This window comes from Drosophila biarmipes, chromosome 3L (assembly GCF_025231255.1).
Source record: "Drosophila biarmipes strain raj3 chromosome 3L, RU_DBia_V1.1, whole genome shotgun sequence".
Lineage (NCBI taxonomy): Eukaryota > Metazoa > Arthropoda > Insecta > Diptera > Drosophilidae > Drosophila > Drosophila biarmipes.
The window spans coordinates 1,396,511-1,420,138 of record NC_066613.1 but is presented as its reverse complement, the minus strand read 5'-3'; the positions used below and the strand labels follow the sequence as shown (position 1 = coordinate 1,420,138).

The 23,628-nt window shown below is 35.4% G+C and overlaps 2 protein-coding genes across 5 annotated transcripts; both read right to left on the bottom strand.

The window, feature by feature from the left end:
- Window positions 1-438: 438 nt before the first annotated feature.
- LOC108021931 (eukaryotic translation initiation factor 4B) lies at window positions 439-19,941 on the bottom strand. 2 transcript variants are annotated; one of them, XM_017090757.3, is made up of 5 exons: window positions 19,810-19,941; window positions 18,230-19,375; window positions 10,470-10,530; window positions 8,410-8,533; window positions 439-548 (listed from the first exon to the last, which is right to left on the bottom strand). In XM_017090757.3, exons 1-5 carry the CDS (start codon window positions 19,820-19,822, stop codon window positions 495-497), a joined length of 1,398 nt encoding a protein of 465 aa, XP_016946246.1. In that variant the 5' UTR covers window positions 19,823-19,941; the 3' UTR covers window positions 439-494. The 2 variants fall into 2 exon arrangements, 1 of the variants encoding a protein (XP_016946246.1); XR_007763857.1 differs by lacking the exon at window positions 10,470-10,530 and having other exon boundaries at window positions 19,810-19,867.
- A 1,612-nt stretch (window positions 19,942-21,553) lies between these two features.
- Window positions 21,554-22,822, bottom strand: LOC122818517 (uncharacterized). 3 transcript variants are annotated; one of them, XR_006368000.2, is made up of 2 exons: window positions 21,932-22,311; window positions 21,554-21,859 (listed from the first exon to the last, which is right to left on the bottom strand). XR_006368000.2 is itself a non-coding variant. In XM_044092675.2 (2 exons), exons 1-2 carry the CDS (start codon window positions 22,808-22,810, stop codon window positions 21,574-21,576), a joined length of 372 nt encoding a protein of 123 aa, XP_043948610.1. In that variant the 5' UTR covers window positions 22,811-22,822; the 3' UTR covers window positions 21,554-21,573. The 3 variants fall into 3 exon arrangements, 1 of the variants encoding a protein (XP_043948610.1); XR_006368001.2 differs by having other exon boundaries at window positions 21,974-22,311; XM_044092675.2 differs by lacking the exon at window positions 21,932-22,311 and adding an exon at window positions 22,725-22,822.
- Between the last annotated feature and the right edge of the window lie 806 nt (window positions 22,823-23,628).

Sequence of the window (23,628 nt, the reverse complement as noted above, 5' to 3'; positions counted from 1 at the left end):
GTCGCCATTGAAGGAGAATAGTCAGCGTACATAGCATCCAAGCGTTCTTTGATTTCGCTGCGCTATTTCCCTTTTAAAAACAAGAATGGAATCAGAGACCGATATTACTCTTACATTTACTTAATTTCTCTTGCGATTGTGACGCCATCGTGCGCTGAGTCCAAGTACTTATCGGACTGCCCTCGTATAGATCACCGATCCGGCTCGTTCCGACTTATATACTTCCTATAATAACTTTAAAAGTGTCGAACTATATAAGAAATGTTGTGAGTACCCAGAAATCGACACCGAAACTCTGCAGAGACATAAAAGAGGTCCCTCATTGAGTTATATGTTACCTGGGTAATAGTTACCTCATAATCGAGATACTTAACTATATCGTTCGTCGGTTGTTTTCCGTCTGCTATGACTAAGGATAGTTATAAGTTATTTTTATAATTATGCTATATATGTTTCTTTATTTTTTTTTTATTTATAAGAACCATACAAATTTCTTATTCCGATCCTCCATCGTCAAGTCCAGAGTATACATTAGGAGATTGCACAACCTATAATGAAGAAATTAAAAGTAGTTGTAAAAACTTTCACGTGGGCATACCTAAAATATATTAAAAACGTATATATATTTTGAGTATTATTCACATGCATCCCAATACTTAGGCGTTGTATATGGAAATGTGTGAGTTGCTGTTGGTTGTCAGGAATAAGGCGAATAGATAGCGCGACTTACGGTGAATAATTACACTAACTCGTGTTATTAGTTATAGTATTTTAATGATAAACAAATGGATTACAAAATATAATTAGATATATGAAAATTGTACGTTGCGATGTGTCGTTCTCGCGGAGCTGGCGTTGCTCGTGTCGATCTCGTTCCACAATTACTCGCCAACTGGCTTCGGAGTTGCCACACAGTTGCTGTTTAATGCTTCCCCATCGAAACTGGATCGTGACAATATATATTCTTGATCAGCATCCTAGACGAGTCGATCTACTTATGTCCGTCTGGTTCTCCGGTCCGCCCCTTTTTACGTAAACTAGTCTCTCAGTTTTAAAGCTAACGAGCTGGAACTTTCCCAAAAGTTTTCTTTCTTTTAAAGGTAGTATATGAGACGGAACCAGCCATATCAGACAACTATATTCCCATTACAATAATCAGAAAACAATTTTTTTTCCTCAAGCCGATGTTTGTATACCCTTGCAGTTATAAGAAATAATCAACGTTAGTAACATCATGTTAAATATTTAAGGATTGTTGCTAACTTCAGTCATATTAAAAATATTATTTAATGATTTCCCTGATTTTTTTTTTTTGACACCTATATGTTAGAGTTATTAGATTTTTATTAAATTTAATTAGAAATTCTTAAAATTTTAAAAATGTTATTCCCAATATTATAAGGTAACATGCCAAAAAATCCCACCAAATTTTTAGCTCTTGGATATAGTCGTCCGATTTTGATAAAATTTAAATCGAAATTTAGAACTAATTAAAAAGGTGGTTTTTAAGCTTAAGAGGTTGTATGTTAAAAAATACCAAAGATACAATTTTTAAAATTTTTTTCCCCGATTGTTCCTATGGAAGCTACAAAATATAATTGTTTGATCCGGCTGAATCCGACATATTTACTACCTATAATTAGGACATATTTAATACCTTGTAAGTTGGACGGACATGGCTATATCGACTCGTCTAGTGATGCTGATCAAGAATATATATACTTTATGGGGTCGGAAAGTCATAAATGAAATAAAATAAAATAAAAGGATACAAAATATATTTTTCAATATAAGGTTTCAATGACCCAATAAGTACTATTACCTTTAAAACGGAGTATAAATATATATATATACCCTATGATGTTAAACGGTACCTACTTTTATTCTGTAGTATTATGAATACTCAGCTAAGAGGACTTCGAGGGAGATAGAGATATGCAGACACAACATACCGACTGTAATAACATTTTTATATATAAATACTGAAATACCCTGCTGAAATAAACGTACGCTGCGCAAGAAGCTTAAGCTTTTATACTTTCTGAGATCTCTGCGTTCGTGCGGACGGACGGACATGGCTAGGATCACTAAGGAATATTTATACATTATAGATATATACATTAACATAGAGAAAAATATGAGGAATAGGTAGAAAATCAGAATCAGGTATGAAGATAAATACTTGTACAATTCAAAAAAATTTGCAATGCTACTAAAATAATATTGTAATTAAATAAGAAAATGATTCAATGTACAATGTTCGGTGATCTGTAGCAAATCCCAAGAAAAAGGAAACAAGAGAGTGTTTAGTTTGACACTTGGAAATTAAAACTGCTAATTTAACTTAACTAAAGCAAAAGAGAAGAGCGAAGACTTCGGAGACAGTTTGAGAAGCAGAGCGAAAGGTAGTGCGATAGAGCGAGAAATCGCACATGTGGAAAAACTGCCGATCGACTCCTTTTCGCGTAAAACGATATTCATTAAAAAAAAATTGTAATCGGTTAATGCAAATTCTAAACCTTAATGAAGCATTAAAGAGACTAGTTCCATAAATTAGAATCTGCAGCACTAGTAATCCGTTTAAATAAATAAATCAATACAAATAAATAACATTAGTTTAATTTCCCAAACGTCGATGGGAAGTACGACTGCTACGATCGGCGGATACGGGGTGGAGCAATCCTCTCTGCGTGACGCCAACGGTCAATCCCCGGGGATGACGGGAGCAGGTCATATCAGCGGTAATGCTACTGTCTTGGCGTCTCAGGCAACGTTTAGTCGCACGGGGCCGTTCTTGAAGTAGACTCCGGCTCGGAGAGCGTGCTACACGAAGCCGAAACAAGCCATACACCCGTTTGCCTTAACCAGGTCTCAGCTCCTTGCGTATAAAAGGCCCGAAGCTTACAAGCGAGGAAATGAAGGCTAAGGCTACAAGGCATCCCTCAAGATCAAGAGCCGGCTCCAGGACAAAGCGGCCCTCTTTCTGGTGGAAAAGGAAAAGCTAGCCTGGGCAGAGCAAAGTATCGAGAAAGGAGGGCTGTACTTCGCAAGCAAACCCGTGAAAAAGGTAGAGGAGATGCTTGCCACAAAGGACATTCCTGTGAGCATGCGGAAATGCGAGCCCAAGGGGACAGGCCCTCTGCCCGAAAGTAGCAAGGAAGCCCAATAGGAAGGCCTAGGTCAGTCGTCAACCGACACATAATCGTGGCAATCATTGACAGGGACGACGAGAATGGGAAGATGATGGAGGCGTCCTTAAAGATCGTTCATGCGCGCCTCGTTTAGTCTCTCTTTGCACCGATAGAAGAGGCACCCACAGCCCACATTGGGCTGGTGCAGGGTAGTTGAACGGTGTCAAAATCCTGAAGTGCAACGACGATTCGACCAAGAAACGGTATGCCAACTAGAAGCGTTGTGGGAGGGTGCCAGAAAAGCAGACTCGTATTGGCGGAGCTCCTGATTGCCCTGAAGAAGGGCCCGTCGACATAGCCTTGGTTCAAGAGCCATTGATTGCCTCGGGAATTTGACCATGGTGAGTCACTGCTCTAAGACTTTATTCTATCTATTAACTTATATATAGGAACACACCTTCGCAGGTCTTACCTTAGTCAAACATATACCTGGCATGTTTGACGCTGGTAATCTAGGAATCACTGGTTCACAGGCGGGCACGCGAGCAAAGAGCAAGTGGAGGAATACCAAGACTTGCCAAATATAAAGAATTATGCAAAGAGCGCAACGATAAACTAAGCCACTATGTACAAAAACTGCATCTTCCGCGGAATAACTGGAAACTGTTAGTGGAAATCCTCACAGACCACTGTCTGGCATCACACCAAAACAATACTCAACAGCAGCACCTGCGGAAAATACGATGAATCGGAGGCTATCGAAACCCTGGAAAATCTGATCAGCATCTGATCTGATGAAGAGCTTCCGCCAGGATACGCTAAATGCTGCCATTAGAGCAAACTCTTCCTTAATATATCAAACGCTGCCGAACAAGAGCTGTGGGGGGTGTCGTCTACAGACTCGTGGTAAGACGGATAAATGCTTTCAAAACCCAGGGAGAGGTAGTCCCCACATGGAAAATCAAAGAACAAACGGAAGCTAAGAATGCTGCAGAGCAAAAATGAGGCCCAGCGCAGGATGCAGTTTCCAAGAAGGCGGATAAACTGCCGCTTGGCGCTTCTGCGTTAACTTTTGAAGGGAATATTTCCCCTTTGCTATTTATATATTGAATCTTCTCCCATTAAATACTTACAAGATGTGTATCAAATCTTATACTAATCAACCTAAATAACAGTCCTATGACTCGTATTGTGGTAAGGGAGCCCAAAAATCATTGCTGTGCTGGCAGATCTGAAGGAAACCGAAGTCCAGACTCTTGTAAGACCATTGTGGTGCACAGAGAGCATTTCATTGTAGGACACTTTTAGTTTGCTTGTGATGTATTTTGATGAAATAATCCCTGTGGATGTTTTGGTTGCAAGTATACTTTGGTGGACCAGTAATAGTTCGCAGGATTTTTGATTGAGCGCGCTGCTGCTCGCCCATAGCTGGGATCCATATGTCCAGATGGGCTTGAGAGTTGTAGAGCAAGTAGTCCAGACGCAGGGGCAAACGAGCGTTAAGGATCTACTTGAAGCTGCTGGCTTTTAGTTTTCGATGTACTTCCTTGTTTCGTCAGTCGTCTGTCACGGTGGACTCCGATACGTTACTTCGTTAACTCGGAGAATCTGCGTACTGTTCAATGTTAGTAAAGGGCATGTTTGCCTGTTGAGAGTAAACGTTGTTTTTACATTTTGTTAGTGTAAATAGGCAAGTGTGTTTTGATTTTATACACGAGGCCATCGAGGCCTAGTCGATCAAAGGCTTCCCGATGGTAAAAGACTGTGCATATTTTTGATGTTTGTTGTTCCTTGGTTCTGAGGAAAGCCAAATTGATGAGCAGGGATAACATTGTGCGTTGCTAGATATGAAATTATGCTATTTTTCGAATAAACATTGAACAGACACGATAATTAACTTATTGGTCTGTAAGATGACGGAATTGTGGGGTCTTTTCCGGGCTTCAGTATCATTATGATAATAGATTTTTATACCAAGGCCCCCTTTTTTGATTTCAGTTCCCCAATGACTTCACGATCTCCTTTGGCTGAAACAATGGTAGGATAATAGTTTCAGGGTTCGGCTGGAAAAGTTTTCGAATTTATGTTTCGCTTGGAGAGCTCAGATTTTATAGTGAGCCCTCTGCAGAGGATATTTTCTCTTGGTTGGCGAAAATTTTTCAGTGTACCGCAATTGTGAATTCTCTGTTTTTTGCTTTAGAGCTCGGCTTATTGTGCGAGTGGCATCTTTAAGACGTTGTTTAGTTGATGGCGATCTTTTGGTTTGCCAGGCACTAGCCGTTCAATTAGTATATTAGTTTTAAAGTGGTTGGTCAGTTGGTTGCACGTCCATGCCTTGATGTGTTAAGATAGTGGCTGCCTCCACGAGCTGATGAGTTAATTTGATGTTTTCGTTTACATACTTTTTATATTTTAACTAGTTGGTTCAGAGCGACGTCAGCCTGTGGGGGTAAACTCTAGTTTTTAAGCTTTGAAGAGGAATGGGGGATGCTGTGATAAGGCGTCAGAAGGCGCCTTGACGCTTATTATATTGCGTGGAATGCTTTTTGTCACCGCATAATCTATTAAGTCTAGGCCTTTCCTGGGATCTGCTGGCCAGTACGTCATTGACGTTCCACATTCTTGTTATTCGTTCGCCATCGACTTCTTAGCTTCAAATTAACTGTAACACTATGTTCTGGTTTTGAACCAGTGTTTGCATGGTCACAGTATGCCCCCTGGTGTGCCATATTGCTGACAATTTTTGCACTGCGCCGTTCCTTTTATGTAGCTTTTAAATATTGATTCTTCGGTGCAAAATGTATTGCAGGTTATAAATGGAGTGCACTTTATTTTTCTTCAAGACTCTGCGGCCCTTGCTGCTTCTTAGTTGGTACGTGTAGCAGTTTTTTCTAGGATCCTCTAGGTATTTGGATACAATTCGGAAATGTTTTTCAGATTTGGTCTGAAGCCTGGTTTCATGGATATCCCCTTTTGTGACCGGAACAACATGAAAGTTTCCGTCTCTTACTGTTGTATCTTCCGTGTAATTTATTGTCTTTCGCTTGATATGGATGTAATGATCTAATCCAGTCTGTATGGCCAGGACCTCTTGCTGAATTTTGTTTTGGTTTTGATTTCTTGTCGTAGCTCTTGTTGCCGTTGTATTTAGCGCTGCTGTTGTCGTCGATTCCGAAATAATATCCGTAGCTGTGATTGTTGTTGGTTTTGTTGCCGTAGCTGTACTTAATGCTGATAAATGCAGAAGTTTTACATGTTGTTGATTCGCTAGGGGTCAAAACTGTTGGTGGAGTAGGAGTAGCAGTAGGTATGCGTGATGAGCAAGATCGACCGTCAATAGGGTCAATTATTTATTAAGTCATAACACAGTTTTTGTGAATTTAAACCTAAATTTCTTTCACCAATTCAGTTTTTGTTTTTTATACCCTTGCAGAGGGTATAATGATTTCAGTCAGAAGTTTGCAACGCATTCTTCAGCGTCACTAGGCGAGTCGATCTAGCCATATGCGTACGTCCGTCTGGCCATCTGTCCGCCTGTCTGTCCGTTTCTACTAGCTAGTTTCTCAGTTTTAAAGCTATCGGGCTAAAACTTTGCCAAAAGTCTTCTTCCTATTGCAGGTAGTATATAAGTCGGAAACATCCGGATCGGAGAACTATATCTTATAGCTCCCATAGGAACTATCGGGGAAAAAATTAAACAAAATTATATCTTCGGTGTTTTTAAACATATAACCCTCTAAGCTTGGAAATAAAAATTTTTTATTTGGTTTTGAATTTCGAATTAAATTTTATCAAAATTGGACGACTATATCATATAGCTGTCATAGAAACGATCGGAAAATCAGTCGGAAAATATGAAAAAAGGATATCTTTGTTGTTTTTTACACATAACCTTCTAAGCTTGGAAATAACACTTTTTATATTTTTAAGAATTTCGAATTCAATTTAATAAAAATAGGACTACTCAAACATAACGATGTCAAAAAAATGGTCTAAAAATAAGAATGAAATAATTTTTTTTTAATATCCTAAAGTAGAAACAATCCTTAAAAATGTTACATGGTGTTACTAAAGTTCATTATTTCTTATAACTGCAAGGGTATACAAACTTCGGCTTGCCGAAGTTAACTTCCTTTCTTGTTTTTAAAATGAATTTATCAACATTCTTGCACTTTTCCCGAAGCACGTCAGCGCTGTTCAGCTGCAAGTTTTGCAAAACGAAAGCGCATTTAAAATTTTAAGCAAAGGAAAAAGAAGCGTTAATAAACAAATACTTTCATAAGTTTGTAGCGCTGCGAAGAAGACAGTATGTTAAAGCAACATCGCATCGTTAGGTGCAGACATATTTACTAAAAATTGGTTTCTTAGTTTTAAAGCTATCGGCATTTTTCTTTCATTCCTGATCATTCTACTCCAGAATTTCAAGAGAAAGCAACAGCATCGCATAATCTAATATTATAGTTTTCTACTCTCAGAGAGAAAATTTTTATTTTAATCGGACGATTGAATCACATAGCTGTTAAAAAAACGATCAACTAATAAATAAATTAACAATTTCAGGCAAATAAAAAAAAAAAATTGACAAAAAAGGCGATTTACTTTTTTTTAAATTTTGTTGCCCAAGTCATGTTGCATGGGAAATTTTTTATAACCGTTTTGGGCAGTGTTTTTTTTTGTGTCCTTAGACACACAAATTTATGGTTGTTTTCCTTTTGATTAAATAGTTTGACATATAGAAAAGACATTGAGTTTACAAGCTTGTCACAATTAACGTTCATATTGGATACAATCATATAAAAATACTTGCTTTATTGTTCTTTACACATTTATTTTTGCTCAGCAGTACAGCGATATTTTAAGGTTTCATAAAATGCGCTTTTATTTCATTCAAATCTTTTGTATATTATTGAGTAATTTTTCTGTACGATATTATCAAATACAATTGGTAACTTTTATATATACGGTATAACCCCGTAAAAAAAACATTTTGAGGTTCACAGTATATCGGCCCAAAATTTGAACTTTGATTACGAATTTAAAAGCCTACCTATCTTCCGGATTATTTTTTAGAACATTATCAGAATCAGATTCTACTTGTTCCTGCGCACCCTATTTTTTATACGTCCCAAAGCTCAAAACGACAAAATTATTTTTATAAACTTACAATACCCATTTTCTAAGCATCATGTTTTAAAAGCACAATGGCAATAAAGAACTAGTTATAGCTAACATTTTAAATGAAATATTAATGTATGCATGCACCCAATTTTGTACTTACTGGTTCATACTGGCAAATAGTTTTTGGCAGTGAACGGTCTTCACGAGAATCTCGTTCAAATTGGCAATCCTCCTCAATTTTGCTCTCCCCGTTTGTATAGGCTTTTCCTTTTAAAATTTCACGCCTAATAAGTAAATATACAAAAAACATTAATAAGGATTATATTTGACAATGTACATTGTATCAGTGAATAAGTGTCGTTGATTTCGTAAAAGGTGGTTCTTTCTTTGTCATGCGCTCCGAATTTTTGTTCTTTTGTTAATAAAGCATTGGAGTTTAATAAATATTTGTTAATAAACTTATTTTATTGTTCTTAACAACATCCGTTCGCTTTGCGAGTGCATAATGATTGTTTGTGGTTAAATTAACAACCGTTAAGTTTTTTATTAAACTAAAGTATCTGTGCAAAAACTAACGCTCCTAATCTCCTCCGCTAATTCACTTTCGTCCACTATCTCCCACTTACTCTGTCCTTCTCTTTTTTGAGCTATAATTGACAAATGGTATAATATATCTTCACAAATACCAATCTATGTATCGCTGCGAAAACAAATATTTGTTTCACCGTTTGTTTCTAACGGATTCAAGAAGAATTTTGCACTGAGGACAGATCCCCCAACTACACCGATTAAACTTTAAGGGGTTATGAGTTTCTTCAACGCATGTTGATAACTTGGTATCTATATAAATCCCAAAATTAAATTTTCTGACCTCATTTCTACCTAGGTAAAAAAAGACAGTGTTTTTATTTGATTTAAAATAAGAAATAACGCTATGGTCAAGTGCCTTTCAGTATATGTTATGTGGGCGGCAGACAAATTTAAGCGTTTAAACCATTTGTGGGCGTTAAAGTGGGCGTGGTAAAATTTGTTGGGTCAATAGATAAGCATTGATGAGACAAAAACGTTTTACCAAAAAACAATTTTCTAGCATAACAACTGTGGCCACCACAGTTTTGGGTAGTTTGTGGTCGGTTCAGTGGGCGTGGCACATTTTTCTTTTTGGGTCAATAAATAGGTATATATGAGACAAATACATTTTAGTTAAAGTTTTGTTTTTATCATAAAAACTATATATAAGATATATTTATTAACCGTCAAAGTCTAATGGGTGAACGGCACCCAGTAAGGCTACCATGTTCCTCATCGGAGGTGAAGGCATGAGACTTAAACTAGGATATGCGGTCCAATTAAGGATGTTGAGGGCAATTGAATAAAGAATATGTCGTTTTCTATTTGAACGGCTGAACGGCAGGAAGTCTTATAGCTCCCATAGAAACTCTCGGGGAAAAAATTAAAAAAAAAAAAATTATATCTTTGGTGTTTTTTAACATATTAATTGGTTTTAAATTTCGAATTAAATTTTATCAAAATCGGACGACTATAACATTTAGCTGTCATAGGAACGATCGGAAAATTGGTGGGAAAATAATATGAAACAAATTATAGCTTTGGAGCTTTTTAACATATTATCTTATAATATGGGGAATATAATTTTTTATATTTTCAAGAATTTCGAATTCAATTTAACAAAAATCAGACTACTTTAACATGTAGATGTAAAAAAATGGTCAAAAAAAAAATGAAATCTTTTTTTTAATATCACTGAAGTCAGCAAGAATCCTTAAAAATTGCACATGGTTTTACTAAAGTTGATTATTTGTTATAGCTGCAAGGGTACACAAACTTCATCTTGGCAAAGTTAATTTCCTTTCTTGCTTTTTATATTTTGAATGATATTTTAGGCGTACATGATCGGTGTCAAATATTTTAAGGAACTATCCCATTGCGAAAATGTACAATCATCATTACCCGTTACTTAGCTAAAGGATGTACAAGAGAGATGGAGATAGGCAAGGCGGGATTTAGCGGGGTTTGCAATATTTGGTCATATGGGCTTCAGAATGATTTTAGCGGATGTCAAACGTGTGTATCAATCGATGGGCATTGGAGAAAACTAATAAAGTTATGGTGACATTTTTATTCTAGCTTCAAAACTGTGGGAGCCACAAATAATCTGCGTGTAATGTAATATTCAAAGTTGTAAATATTTGTATTTACCTGCCGACTTGATCCCGGGAATTATTTAATTTATGATTTACTTCTCCACGGTGCTTTTCATCTAAAATACATATAATTTTATGTACGGTTAATTCGGCCAAAAAAGGGCTAGGTCCAATTGACAATAATAAAACAAAAATAAAAAAAGTAAAGAAGTCTATAGTCGATAATTGATTTCAGCTAAAATTTTTACTAGCATGAAAACTGTGGCCGCTACAGTTTTGTGCGACGACACCCTGCTCAAACAAAGCTTGCGCTGCGCGGGAAGCACAGGAATCTGCATTCCAAGTCTGTCTCTTCAAGCTTTTATAGTTTCCGAGATATAAGTGTTTATACGGTCGGATAGACGGACATAAGTAGATCGACTCGGCTAATTATCCTGGTCAAGAATATATATACTTTGTGGGGTCTGAAAAGCTTCCTTCTGCATGTTACATACTTTCCGACGAATCTAGTATACACTTATAGTCTACAAGTAATGGGTATAAGAAGCGAAAAAAATGTAGATACCATATCCCAAAAGTTGTAAAACCAAAGTTTCTTATGCCAATATGTTTAATGTCGTCTCGTATTTTCAGGACCCTAAAATAACATTTTGGGACCAATTAATAAGCAGGCAAACTGAAATTATGAGAAGTCTTCCAAAATCTTATGTTGCGCATAAATTTTAACTAGAGCATCAGATATTAACGAGAGATCAAATGTTGTACTGCTCTTTTTCCAAAAAATTTGATTTTTTCAAGTCTTTTTATGCGGTCTTTTTAGTTTTCGCGATAACTTTCGACTGATGTATCGTAACAATCGGAATATCAAATAAGACTTTCATGTTTTTATATATAATAGTTGCAGTTGAACAATTTGCTGGTGCGCTTTATCACTAGGTGGAATGCCCACCACAGGTATTCGCCCTAATATAATAAAATAATAAATATAAATAATAATACCTTTTTTCGGCTTGAAACAATTTTACACTTTTGGTTAGACAAAAATGTTCAGAATAGAATGTTATGGTATTTTTTAAAAACGATATCAAATTTTGACCATTTATTAAAATGGCCTAACTACGTTTACTATCCTTAAATAATGCTTTAAACAGCGTAAGTATTTTCGACATTGTCCTTTGCGAGATACGTTGGTTAAGGTGATATCAACACCAGTGGGTGTTACCAGAAATGATCAAATAACGTTAAAGTAAAAAAGAAAAGTACAAACTAAAAAATACTTTTACTCTTTCAATTTGAATTCAGAGCATAAGCATAAAATATGAAATTTACCTATTAAACGGCTTCTAAACTCTTAATGAGGCGTAATACCTAGAATCGTTTGTTGATTGAGAAAAAAGTTGCGATTACTCATTCGTCCTATTTTCTGGCCCTACCTTAAATTGTAACCCTAAATATATTTCTATGCATCCAGAAATCTCTTAGAATCCGAGAAAGCTTAATAATTTTTTCAACACTAATTATCCTATTTCTTTACCTTTGGGAAATAGTACAGCAACAACTGATAAGGCGATAGCCGACCCTATTCCTGCACTTTATTTAAGTTAAATTGAATATTCTCATCCACCTTAAGTGAAAGCTCTTTCCTTATTGATATTCAACGTACCAAGCTCATACAAAACATCATGACAAAACAAAAGTTTAATATATTCATAATTTGAACTCACTTCATGAAAACTTTGGCATCGAAAGGTAATTTAAATGCAGATTGAATGATACAAAACTTTTCTTAAGCCATTCAGAAATTATTAAAAATTACGAATATGTGTAAAAATCTACTTTTTAAACTTTTTTCCTCGTCTTGAAAACTTAAAATTGTTGAGTTTCTTAAAACAAAAACAAAGAAAAGAAAGAACGCTATAATCGAGTGCCTCGACTATCAGATAACTGTTTCTCAGCTTGAGCAAAATGAAAATAGAGATATATAAGCAGCAAAGGAATATATTAAAGTGCCACGTACCGGCTCTTTCGGTATATGTTATGAGGGCTGCAGACAGTTTTAAGCGTTTTAGCCGTTTGGGGGCGTTAGAGGGGGCGTGGACAATATTTTTTAGGTCAATAGAAAGGTTTTAGTGAGACAAATAAATTTTACCAATATAATATTTCTAGCATGGCAAATGTGACCACCACGGTTTTGGGAAGTTTGTGGGCGATAGGTATTGATGAGACAAATCGTTTAGTAAAAAAAAAATGTAAAATGTTTTGTTATCATAAAAACTAAAGGCGCTACAGACTTTCGCGGATTGTGGGCGTTAGAGTAGTGATCCTGATCAAGAATATTTTTACTTGATGGCGTCGGAAACGCTTGCTTTTACCTATTACATACTTTAGTAACTGCAAAATAATTTTTCAAAAATCATTTTGCTTATATTTTGCATAATTTTTCAAAGGTGACAAGTCGAAAAAAAAAATTTGTATGCAAATGAGAAAAATATGGCTTAATCGCGTATTTCTAAACATTTTCAATAAACCAAAAATATATAAAATTAAAAAAAAAATTTTTGGCATTTACTATTAGATTCATTAAAAAAAACTTTGCGTAAAAAAGTTTTCAAAACGAGGAATAAATTTTAAAAAGTAGACTTTGTGTGAGAAGTTGTTATTTAGTAAGAACTGAATTGGCTAAGAAAACTATTGTATCATTCAATCGGCATTTAAATTACCTTTCCATATATGACAAAGTTTTAAAAGAAGTATGTTCAAATTATGAGCATATTAAACTTTTATTTTGTCAAAATACTTATGTCCACGATTCTATTTGCCTGGTCCTGATGGACCTAGCTGCCTGCTTACATATTGCGCGCAGGCGCAAAATCTAAATCTATCTTCAAAATCTTCACAATTTCCCCAATATGTTGAAGAAATCGTTTGTCATTCCTCTTCACAAGTAGGGGTCTAAAGTGTTAGCAAGCAATTAAGAAGGTATCCTAAAATTGTCAGCAAATCCCTATGACCTTCCTTCAGCTATAACTCATTCTCGCGTTTTAATGTACGCACATGATTTTATATTATGCATGCAGGAAATCTTGCCAGACTGACTACAATTCGTGCTCTGACATTTTTTTTTATATATGGACGTTGATGCACTTCGAACAGTACAAACAAGTGGCCCAACGACACCAAGCACGTGTTTGTTACGCGCAGGACCCTATTATCTATTTGGGCAAAATATGAGAGTTCGGGAGCAACATAAAACAAATAGAGACGGAACACAAATGAAAATAAAAGGCACAACTAAGAATTAAGCAAATGAGTTAAAATATTAGTTTTTAATACCGGGATAGATGTTGAAATGCAAATTAAATGATAAAGGTTGTTATAGTTATTAGGTAGAACGCGAAAGGGCTCGTGCAGACAAAAATTTGATGTACATCCTGGCAAATAAAAAAAAAATTAGAGGATTATAATTTCGTGTTAGTCTAACAGGAACATTCAGGCGGTTTAAAAAATCTGCAGAATAATTGTAATCTGCTCTGGTAGGAAGGTAGTCATACGTTTTGATCCCAGTTCAAACTTCGCAGGGCAAATAAGAGACATTTTTTTGTAACGACTCAATACTGTCGATGTGCACTTAATATTGTGGACTCCAAGCCGACGAACAATATTCCAAAATAGGACGGAATAAGGGTCAACAAATTCTTTTGACCAACGTTTTCTAAAACCAAGAATACTCATGGCTTTGTGAACAGTGGATATTATGTGGCAGTCAAAATTAAGTTTAGGGTCCAGAAGAACACCTAACTGATAAACTGATAAACGTAGGAGTACCCCTATAAAGTCATAGCGTTGCATTTATGACAGTTCAAATTTAAAGAATGTACTCATCCATGAAAACAATTAATATCCGACGCTATATAATTATATGTATGATAAACAAAGCTTAACATCATCAGCATACTTTAGTACACGATAATGTGTACAGAAAAGTTCAGTGGCACTTTCAATGACTGCACAATTGTACAAGTCTGTCCAATTATAATGAGAATTCACATCGTTAAGTTTATTATAGTCACATTTACGAAAACCTCACAATTTAGTTGGAGAAACTAAAGGCGAGAGGGTATCGAGCAGGGGAGTCAAATTATCAGTTCCATAGTTGAATGATATCGGTCTTCAGGTCAACAAGAGGCTACTTAAGGAATTTTTTATAAAGCTTACTTGCTGTAACGATAATTCTAAAAGGCCATCCACAAAATCATGGGCGGATAAAGGCATAGCGACAAATGATTCAGTAGGTTCAATTTCATTCGGGATATGAATGAGAATTCTTTCAGATGTTAGGCTAGAGGTAACGGCAATCAGCACACAATCTGGGGTGAATCTAGAAACAAATAATTGCTTCTTTCTGGAACAACTGAAAGTTTCTTACGCCCCCCAGCAGCAGTCTGAACCTCACTAGGCTGAGATCCAGGAGCGGTGCCTACTGCACCTATAGGAACGGTACCTATAGGAACGTTCTTTGACTTAGCCAGTACAGAAATTTTTATTGCGGAAACATGGACTTCACTCGAGCTAGCTTTATCCATACTCACAGTTGCTTCGCTTACCCCTGTGTCGACAGGAACTGCCAAGTTCGGATTTGGGTTCGATTCCATGGTGGTATTAACGGCGGTTAAGCTGGCTTTTTTGCGTTTAGGCGACTCGGTTAATAATTTTTATAATTAAACTGGGCACAGACGGTATTGAACCCCTCATTGAGTTGCCTAAAAGCACCCTAGATATGGGCTGTCTCGAGTCTGCTTCATAAAGCCGCTCATCTCAACCTCCATTTCCTTGCAGGACCCACATGACCACACAAGACCAGAGTTATGATCAATAAAATCTTTTACTCTGCTGGTGAATCCTGCACATTTGACGTGCTTCATCGAATCGCAGAGCCAGCAAAAATAGAAGGGGTCTTTTGTTGAAGACGCAAGTGTACTGTTTTTCTTGGAACGGACAAGGGCCATTAAGAAAACAAAAAGAAAAATGAAATGAAATAAAATATCAAAAATACCTCAAAGTAAATTTGGCACTGGGATCAAATTCAAAAATAACAAAGGCACAAAACACAAAAAAAAATAAGAACGCAAGATCGACTGAGCGTGGCTTGTGCGACACTAACAACATTCAGCACGAACAAATACAATGTAAATCAAGCAAGAGAGTTTCAGAAGTAGCACCGAAAAAGTTTACCAGAAATTCAGCGGGTGCATAGAGAGCAGGTTACAGTTATAACATAGAGCGAGAGAAATTGAGGGAGAGTAAAAGACACAAACAAAGCTATGAGATTAAACAAATTTAATAAAAATGTTAAAATAACTATCAACACGTACACGTCAATCCTGAATTTGAACATACACCCCGAATGAGGGCTCATTCAGTATTGAGTAGAATTACTCTACTAAACGATCTTGGTGTTTTTTGGGCCCAAGACTAAAGTTTGCTGAACATATTTCGTCCATGATCTAGCTAGGGGTAAGCTTGGTTTTATTAAAAGTTGGTCAAAATAATTTGATGATCCTTATATTACTACAATATTATTTATTTCGCTTGTCTGAATTATGAATCCCCCGTCTGGAGTCCACAATACGGAATTCATGTTGATCGTATCGAATCGGTACAGAAGAACTCTTTGCTTTGCTTTAAGGCGCATAAACTGGGTTGCAGACCTTTTTTTTCTTATTCTAGTGGATTACTCCCAATAAGTTTCCCTTCCTAGCCAACCCAGATTTGGTTAGCCAACTAAACTTTTATGTTCCATGCAGATTACCAAGAAAATACATTCCCCTAATTTTAAATCATCGTAGATATATTTTTTATATTATGTTCTGACTATATTCTATTATCTCAAAATCGATTAATATTAAATTTTTTAGCACTGACTTTAATTCTGCTTTTTCCTTCAAACCTTATTTTTATATCCGTTACTCGTACAAGGGTATACTAGATTCGTCAAAAAGTATGTAACATAAAAGATAAATATTCTTGATCCGAATCACTAGCCGAGTCGATCTAGCCAAAAAATAAGAGCTGGAGCAGTCAGACTTGGCATACAGATTATTGGCATTTGGGATTACTCCCAAACGGCTAAAACGCTTAAAACTGTCTGCCGCCCACATTACATATACCGAAAGAGCCGTTAGGTGGCACTTTACAATATGCTTTGCTGCTTATATATCTTTATTTTCCTTTTGCTCCCTCTAGTTGACTTCCGATAGAGGCGCTCGACCATAGCATTCTTCCTTGTTATCTTCCTACGCGTCTAACATCTCGCTATTTCGTGACGTACGTTATAAAATTTATAAAATGTGGTTTTGTATTTTTTTTCCTAATATGCAAAAATAATAAATTCCATAAAGATCGTGAACGACTCTTTGCTTAAGTACTGTGCTTTGCTGCAAAAATAGCTCAATCTTGCTATTGACCAACATGCGGTAACAATGGCCTGTGGGCTAACGGCCTAGTCGCCTAACTATGGTTCTTGTCGGACAGAGTTCATTCCGACTTGAATATCCTTTTTTTTTTTGTACCATCGTCCCTTTTCTAACAAATCATACTCAGTTTAACATATTTTTAACAAGAAGAAAGTTAACTTCGGCAAGCCGAAGTTTGTACACCCTTGCAGTTATAAGAAATAATAAACTTTAGTAACACCATGTGAAATTTTTAAGGATTGTTGGACTTCAGTTATATTAAAAAAAAAATTTTTTTTCAGACCATTTTTTTACATCTATATGTTAGAGTAGTCCGATTTTTATTAAATTGAATGCTAAATTATATTCCCAATATCATCAGATAATATGTCAATAAGCTGCAAAGCTATAATTTGTTTCATATTATTTTCCAATTTTCCGATCGTTCCTATGACACCTATACGATATAGTCGTCCGATTTCGATAAAATTTAATTCGAAATTCAGAACTAATTATATGTTGAAAAAGATTAAAGTTATAATGGCAGCTAATTCGAATTTCAAACCCAATTAAAAAATGTTATTTCCAAGCGTAGGAGGTTATATATTAAAAAACATTGATATTCAACGCCGTCACACAGTTATAGAGCATTTAAAATAGAGCAAAAAAACAAATTTTTTATAGAATTTTACATAAAAAGTCGTACAAAAACTTTATTTTTCAATTTTCTTCAAATCTTTTACCCCCGGCCATTGCCACAGACTCACAAAACAAAATTTTTTTGATTTTTTCAGCCGGAATGCTTATAACAAAAAGAGTACTATTTGTTTTTTACAACCCTCGTGCTCTAACTTCCCTATTATTTCTTATTTCAAAAAAATTCATGCATGTACATAACATACCCCAAAATTTAAAATTTTAACTTTTCGCCGAAATAAAATTACTTATTGGTTAATATAAACAAAAAGAAAACAAATTTAATAAAAAGATTTAAAAAAAATAAACACCTAAAAAACAAAATTTAAAAAAAAAAAAGCATCTTTATATTACAAAAAAACCAGCCCAAGTGTAATTTCGAACCTCGAATTATAAACCACAAACGCAATCGACAATTCAGGTCGATTCCTTTTTGTAAACATAATGCAAAACTCTACAAATGAGACAAAAATTAAATTTTGACTTTTTGGCAGCGCGGAGTGACGTAAGCGAGATTGTAGGAGAGAGTGAGAGAGATAAAAGCAAAGCAACGCCACTCTTAAAATAGATTCTTTGACGTGTCTTGCGAAAATTAAGCTGTCTGTATAGATTTTCTTACTCCTTACGCGTCTTGGTTTTTTTTTTTTTTTTTTTTTTTTTTAATTACCTTGAGACTTAATTGTCTTGTCCTCCTTTTTGTCTTGACTCTGCCGCCAACTAGCGGCTGCATTTATACTTTCGTTATCGTTTTTATCCATTTGGACCTCGCCAAGCTTATCACTTAAAATCTCCTCTTGGCGACTCAAATCTTGTTTTTTAGCTAGAGCTAAACGTTCCTCAATAGCTAATTCTCTCGCAGCTGTATCCACCGGTTTTGCGGATCCGAACACGTTTATTGATGAAGTTGCACTTTGTGTAGCTGAATTTGTTTCGTCGACATCAATTTTTTCAAAGTCAATTTTTTTTATATCTGGCAATGGTAGAGTTCGTGGTTTTAAATTTAGTTTCGGCCTTTCTTCAAACTTGGCAGTATCTTCCCGCGAATATCTTTCCGCAATTCTGCCTCGAACGTCGCGATATTTTTCAGATACTTGGTCAAAATCACCCCGGGAGGGTGACGAATCAATATGTTGCTGCCTGGCACTTGTACGCCAGGATCCAGGCGTGTTAGCTTCTTCTCTGTCTGGCAAAGGTTTCCTTTCCCTATTAAAGCCTCTATCAAAATTGGACGAATATCCAAAACTACTGCCATTATTTTGACTATCTCGCCTCCAGTTTCCAGAGTCTCTATTTTCTCCGCTATTACCAAAGCCATCAAACCGTCTGTTAGTTTTCTGACGGTTTTGCTGATCGTTCTCATTGGATAGCTCAATGCGAATGCGACGACCTTTAATAGACGGATCTGGTAAACTTAGTACCTGAATTAAATCTTCTCGACTTTCTAACTCAACATAGCCAAAGCCTCTTGACCGGCCGTTTTCGCCATCTTCACGTGGAAGTCTCAGAGAAACTAAATTAATTCCTCCGAAAAACTCATAGAGGTCGTCTTCATTTGCATCAAATGGCAAGTTATTGATATAAGCAATAAACGGGGCCTTATGAGGAATAGAGTTATCATCAAATATTCGATTTGCCCTTGGCGCTGTTGGAAGCTGATAAATTAAAGGCAAGGAACCACTTCCTTCATCGCTGTCTTCACCATCAAAATTTCGAATTTTCTTTGAAACTTGAGTAGTTCCGACTGGTGCATCGGAATTAGATAAAAACGATTGCAAGGATATAACGGTTCCTTTATTTTTTTTACCCTTTTTTCCTACAATAAATGTTGAGAATGGTTATTAACAAATAAACTTATGTATCTATGAAATAAATAAATATATAAATTTTCTTCCATCCAAAAACTGTTGAAACTTTAATAATTGTTCGTATGCATGTGAATTGCGCATATAATACAATTTCTAAGAGATTTACATAAATTATTAATGAAACATTTTGTCCCCAAATTTAGATAAAACTTGTATTATTGCACACGCTAATATCCACCGAACACAATGCAAGAGATTTACATTTTCTTTCATACAAACACAAAGGTGAAGTATATACATACATACATTCACATTACGTGTCAAATGTTAAACCATGTGGATTCTCTAATAATAGGTAAAACTTTATCCCATTATGAAAAGTTTCCAACAATGAGGGAGAAAACTTAATAAAGTACACATAAAAATTCAAAATCTTTCTAACCTGCACTAGCCATTTCAACAAATATTTTCAAACAAACTTAAATTTTGAGAATTTTACAAATCACATACACACAATGTCAATTTCCTTATATCGTTATCGAAATATTATTTGGAGTACATGCATGACTCAATCTATCAGCTTTTTAAAATACCAGATTATGTTAATAACCTCTACACAATTAAGCACAACAGTTAATACCCCATTCCCATAGAGTCCATCCGTTGGAAACAATTGGGATTTTCAAACACACACATCCACCACCCAATAAAATTTTCAATTAAAATTTAAAATTTTAAATGAACGTATCGTAATACACATAATTCGACTACCAAAATACAATTGGAACATATGTCGACCAATATTGCCTAATTAATAACAAAAAAAGGTTTCATTATATATACATATGTTTTTTTTATAATACCATATATCTTATTTTGTTAAATTTATAAATTTAGGCTATATTTTAGCCTATTGGACGTAAACTTGAAAATAATAAATTATTACATGTAAAAAGAACGTTTTCTTGTTTACCCTTATTCATTGTTTGTTTTCGGATACATTCACACCTAAAGTCATTCCATTTTCACTGTCAAGAGGAAGATCTTAAAGTTGCAGTTAAAAAATATCGATAATAACGACACATTTTTATACCCCCTGCCGACATATCCTTGAATGCCTAATGCCTAACCAGGGCTGCCAAAAACACCTGATAATAGCATAAAAAATGCAAAGCATAGCTAATACTGAGCTGACATTTGTATTTTGTTTTATTTAATTAGCAATTTTTTTAAAATTATTTTCTTCTCAGCAAATAGAAAATTATCTGATCAATTATATTGCGTTTGTGGTGGAGAAAATGGAAGGTATTCTAGCAATTGATGGACAGCATTGTAAAAATCATATTTTGTAAAATCCTTCAACACATTCTTGAACGTTCTACCTGGTCAGAAAGTTCGGAGACAAGTGCTCGGCAGGTATCACAAATACATCTTTAAAAGAGAATTTGTTGTGTACCATGGTTCCGTTATTCGAGGATTTCCTGTCAACGAAGAAAAATTCCGTGTAGAACGCAACCGTATTTTGCTGCGATTCAATCGTTGGGGGGGTCCTTGGGCATAATAACCTCACCAATGCAGTGAATGCAATGAAATTCATTTTTAAAAATGTCAAAAAATAAAATCACATAATATCTTAAAAAATCACTCAATAAAACACTGGAACACGGAATGATTTTCAGATTCCCTTTTTTGGTTCCAGCCAGTGGTAGGAAAAAGAAGGAGCTCTCTGTGTAAATAGGCCTTTATAAAAACACTGCCCACCAAGTGACTGACTGTGGTAGAAACCTATAAAAAGTCCACTCGATAGTAGTTATTTAGGAGAACAGAGCCAAACATACATAAATACAAATTATTATGGAGAAATTCTTGCATCATAGTAGGTAAAAATAGAATAAAAAAAAAAAAAAATTTTGTCGTCGTTTTGTGGTGGCCCTTATTTTTAACATATGAGCTGTTGTCAATCGAACCGAGCCGAGATGTCTTCAGTCGGTTTTTTTCCACTGTTTACAAAAAATACAGAATTGTTTTGGTGAAAGTCTTTTTAAGATTTTGTTTGAATTAAAAATTAAAAAATAATTTTTTTAATTAACAAAAACTAAAATAAAAAATAATATAAAATAATTTTTAATTATAAAATTGTGTTTTATTTTTTTTTTTAAACTTCAATTAACGTACTTCATAAATATACTTTATTTAGGCTAGAATGTTATTCGGAATCATCGGAATCAAAGAGAGGCATATCCAGATGCTTTATTAGAAGCAAACTCTTAACATCATCGTTCATAATTATAGTTTTTGTAGAAGCAATTGCAGACCCATTTGACAATGAAGTTAACACTGGGTCGGAAGAAACGGATAGGGCATTTAACACATCTTCCATGGTATTTTTTCTGCAATTTTTTCTTGCATTGGTCTCGCGTTCGTTCCGTAAGTCCTTGTTCTTGGCTTCAAGAGCTCCCTCGGCTCTAATGTCTGCTCCATGAATTAAAATTCTGTGAACAGATGATGGCATATAAAACCAGGTATATGATCTCACAAACACTTCGACAGTTTCCAATGCGTACCATAGTTTTTAAGAAAGGAATGCCTCCGAACAGGCAACACACCTGTGGTCCTAAGATTTCTTATAGCATAGCTTTCTTCTGTTATATAAGCATTCAAATTTAGTTGTTCAAAAAATGTCCTTGCAGTGTTTCCGTTGTTCGTATAGCCAGCAGTAGCAGTTAGTAGTATATCTACCAGCAAATGCACTTCTTCCCTCAGCTTCTACTGAATAATTCTTTTATTTTCTTTAACAACATCCTTGTCAAGACCACGAGCTAACTACTTTTGTGTCGGAATTCTATGTTCAATGTGCAAAACACACTCGAAAAACTTAATACAGAAATACCAGCGGCGTACCCAGCCATTCCTGGTTTTTGGTATCGAAAAAATCCATATTTGTTCCACAGTCCTTCTACATTACTATAAGACTTCTAGTAAAATTTTGCAACTTTTTGGCAATCTCGATCTGCTCTTTCAGAGTATTTTTAAGGTTTTCACAGCAGTACCAAATACAAAGTTTTCCATGACAGCAATCTTCTTGGTTGGGATGAATTCTAAGTGCCATACTAAAAAGAGTTCCCTTTATGCTACTGACTTTGTGCCTAAAAGGTACCATAGTTTGAAGGCTAGCAGGTAGTATCAGTTCATACTACACATTTTAAACGCTACTGATTCATACTTTCAGCTAATAAAAGAGTTAGACTGAAGACAGGTGTACGGTAATCCGGGCTTGTCGTTAATACACTGCATTACGTTTAATGAGGTACACATTTATAGACCGGTCACAGAAATTGATTTTTTTGTAGTGCATACCTTGAAGATAATAAAAAGCCAAACGCTTTTTTAAATTTAAAAGACAAAACGACCACTGTGCGTGGGAGGGCTCCGTGGTCCTGCATCCATATTCTTATACCGGCGCCACTTCAGTCTAAGTGAATTTTTTTCTAAAAAATCCAGAAGCGCCAAGTACAAAGATCATAAACATAAAAATACTGAAAAAACGTAAGCTGTTTGGGTGAGCGATTTAATGTTCGATAAAGAGGCTTAAGCCTCATAATCACATCTACGAAAACGGCGAGCTATCCATATGAGTGTACGAGAGCTAAATAGGAAACTAGCGCGTTTTTTTTCGTGTCAGTTTTTCTAATGAGGTAAGGAAATACCAGAAACATACCAAATATAGCAAGTGCATTTCGATTCGCGCCGCAATGTAGTGGAAAGTAAATTCTGCGGAAATTTATTTATTTTTATTTATTTTTGCACCTGCAGCTTCGTTTTTTAAAATTAAAAATAAGTATATAATACGATGTTTCATCTAGTGAATATGCTTTAGGTTCTCGTAGGTTATGTTGTACAAAATTGAGCTATTTATAGCAGTTTTCTCGCCAAACTAACTAGTTTTTCCCAAAGTGGTACAAGTAAAGTTTCTTCTATTAAGGTATAAAACATCATATTACATTTCCGGGACCTTCAAAAAGAGTTTGGATACGCACACAAAAGGTCAATGCTCAGGTAGTGTAAGATACTCAGAACTGGTAAATGTGGCCATTTTTTTTACTTATATCTTTGACATGGGTATTTTTACAAGAATTTGTCATGTGGCAAAAGTTGAGGGATCTCAAGGGCTATGCAACTCAAAATTTTAATTGAAATCGTTAGACCCGTTTTTGAGAAATCAGAAAAAAATCTAAAAAAAACAAATAAAAAAACATTGGCC

Coding starts and splice junctions, on each gene's coding strand:
- LOC108021931 (XM_017090757.3), bottom strand. Junction 10,531..18,229: donor CAAGACAATTAAGTCTCAAG/GTAATTAAAAAA, acceptor TATGTATTTTAG/ATGAAAAGCACCGTGGAGAA. Junction 8,534..10,469: donor TCCCGGGATCAAGTCGGCAG/GTAAATACAAAT, acceptor TTTACTTATTAG/GCGTGAAATTTTAAAAGGAA.
- LOC122818517 (XM_044092675.2), bottom strand. CDS start 22,810: ATGCAGGACCACGGAGCCCTCCCACGCACAGTGGTCGTTTTGTCTTTT. Junction 21,860..22,724: donor GGCTTTTTATTATCTTCAAG/GTATGCACTACA, acceptor ATCTGTTCACAG/AATTTTAATTCATGGAGCAG.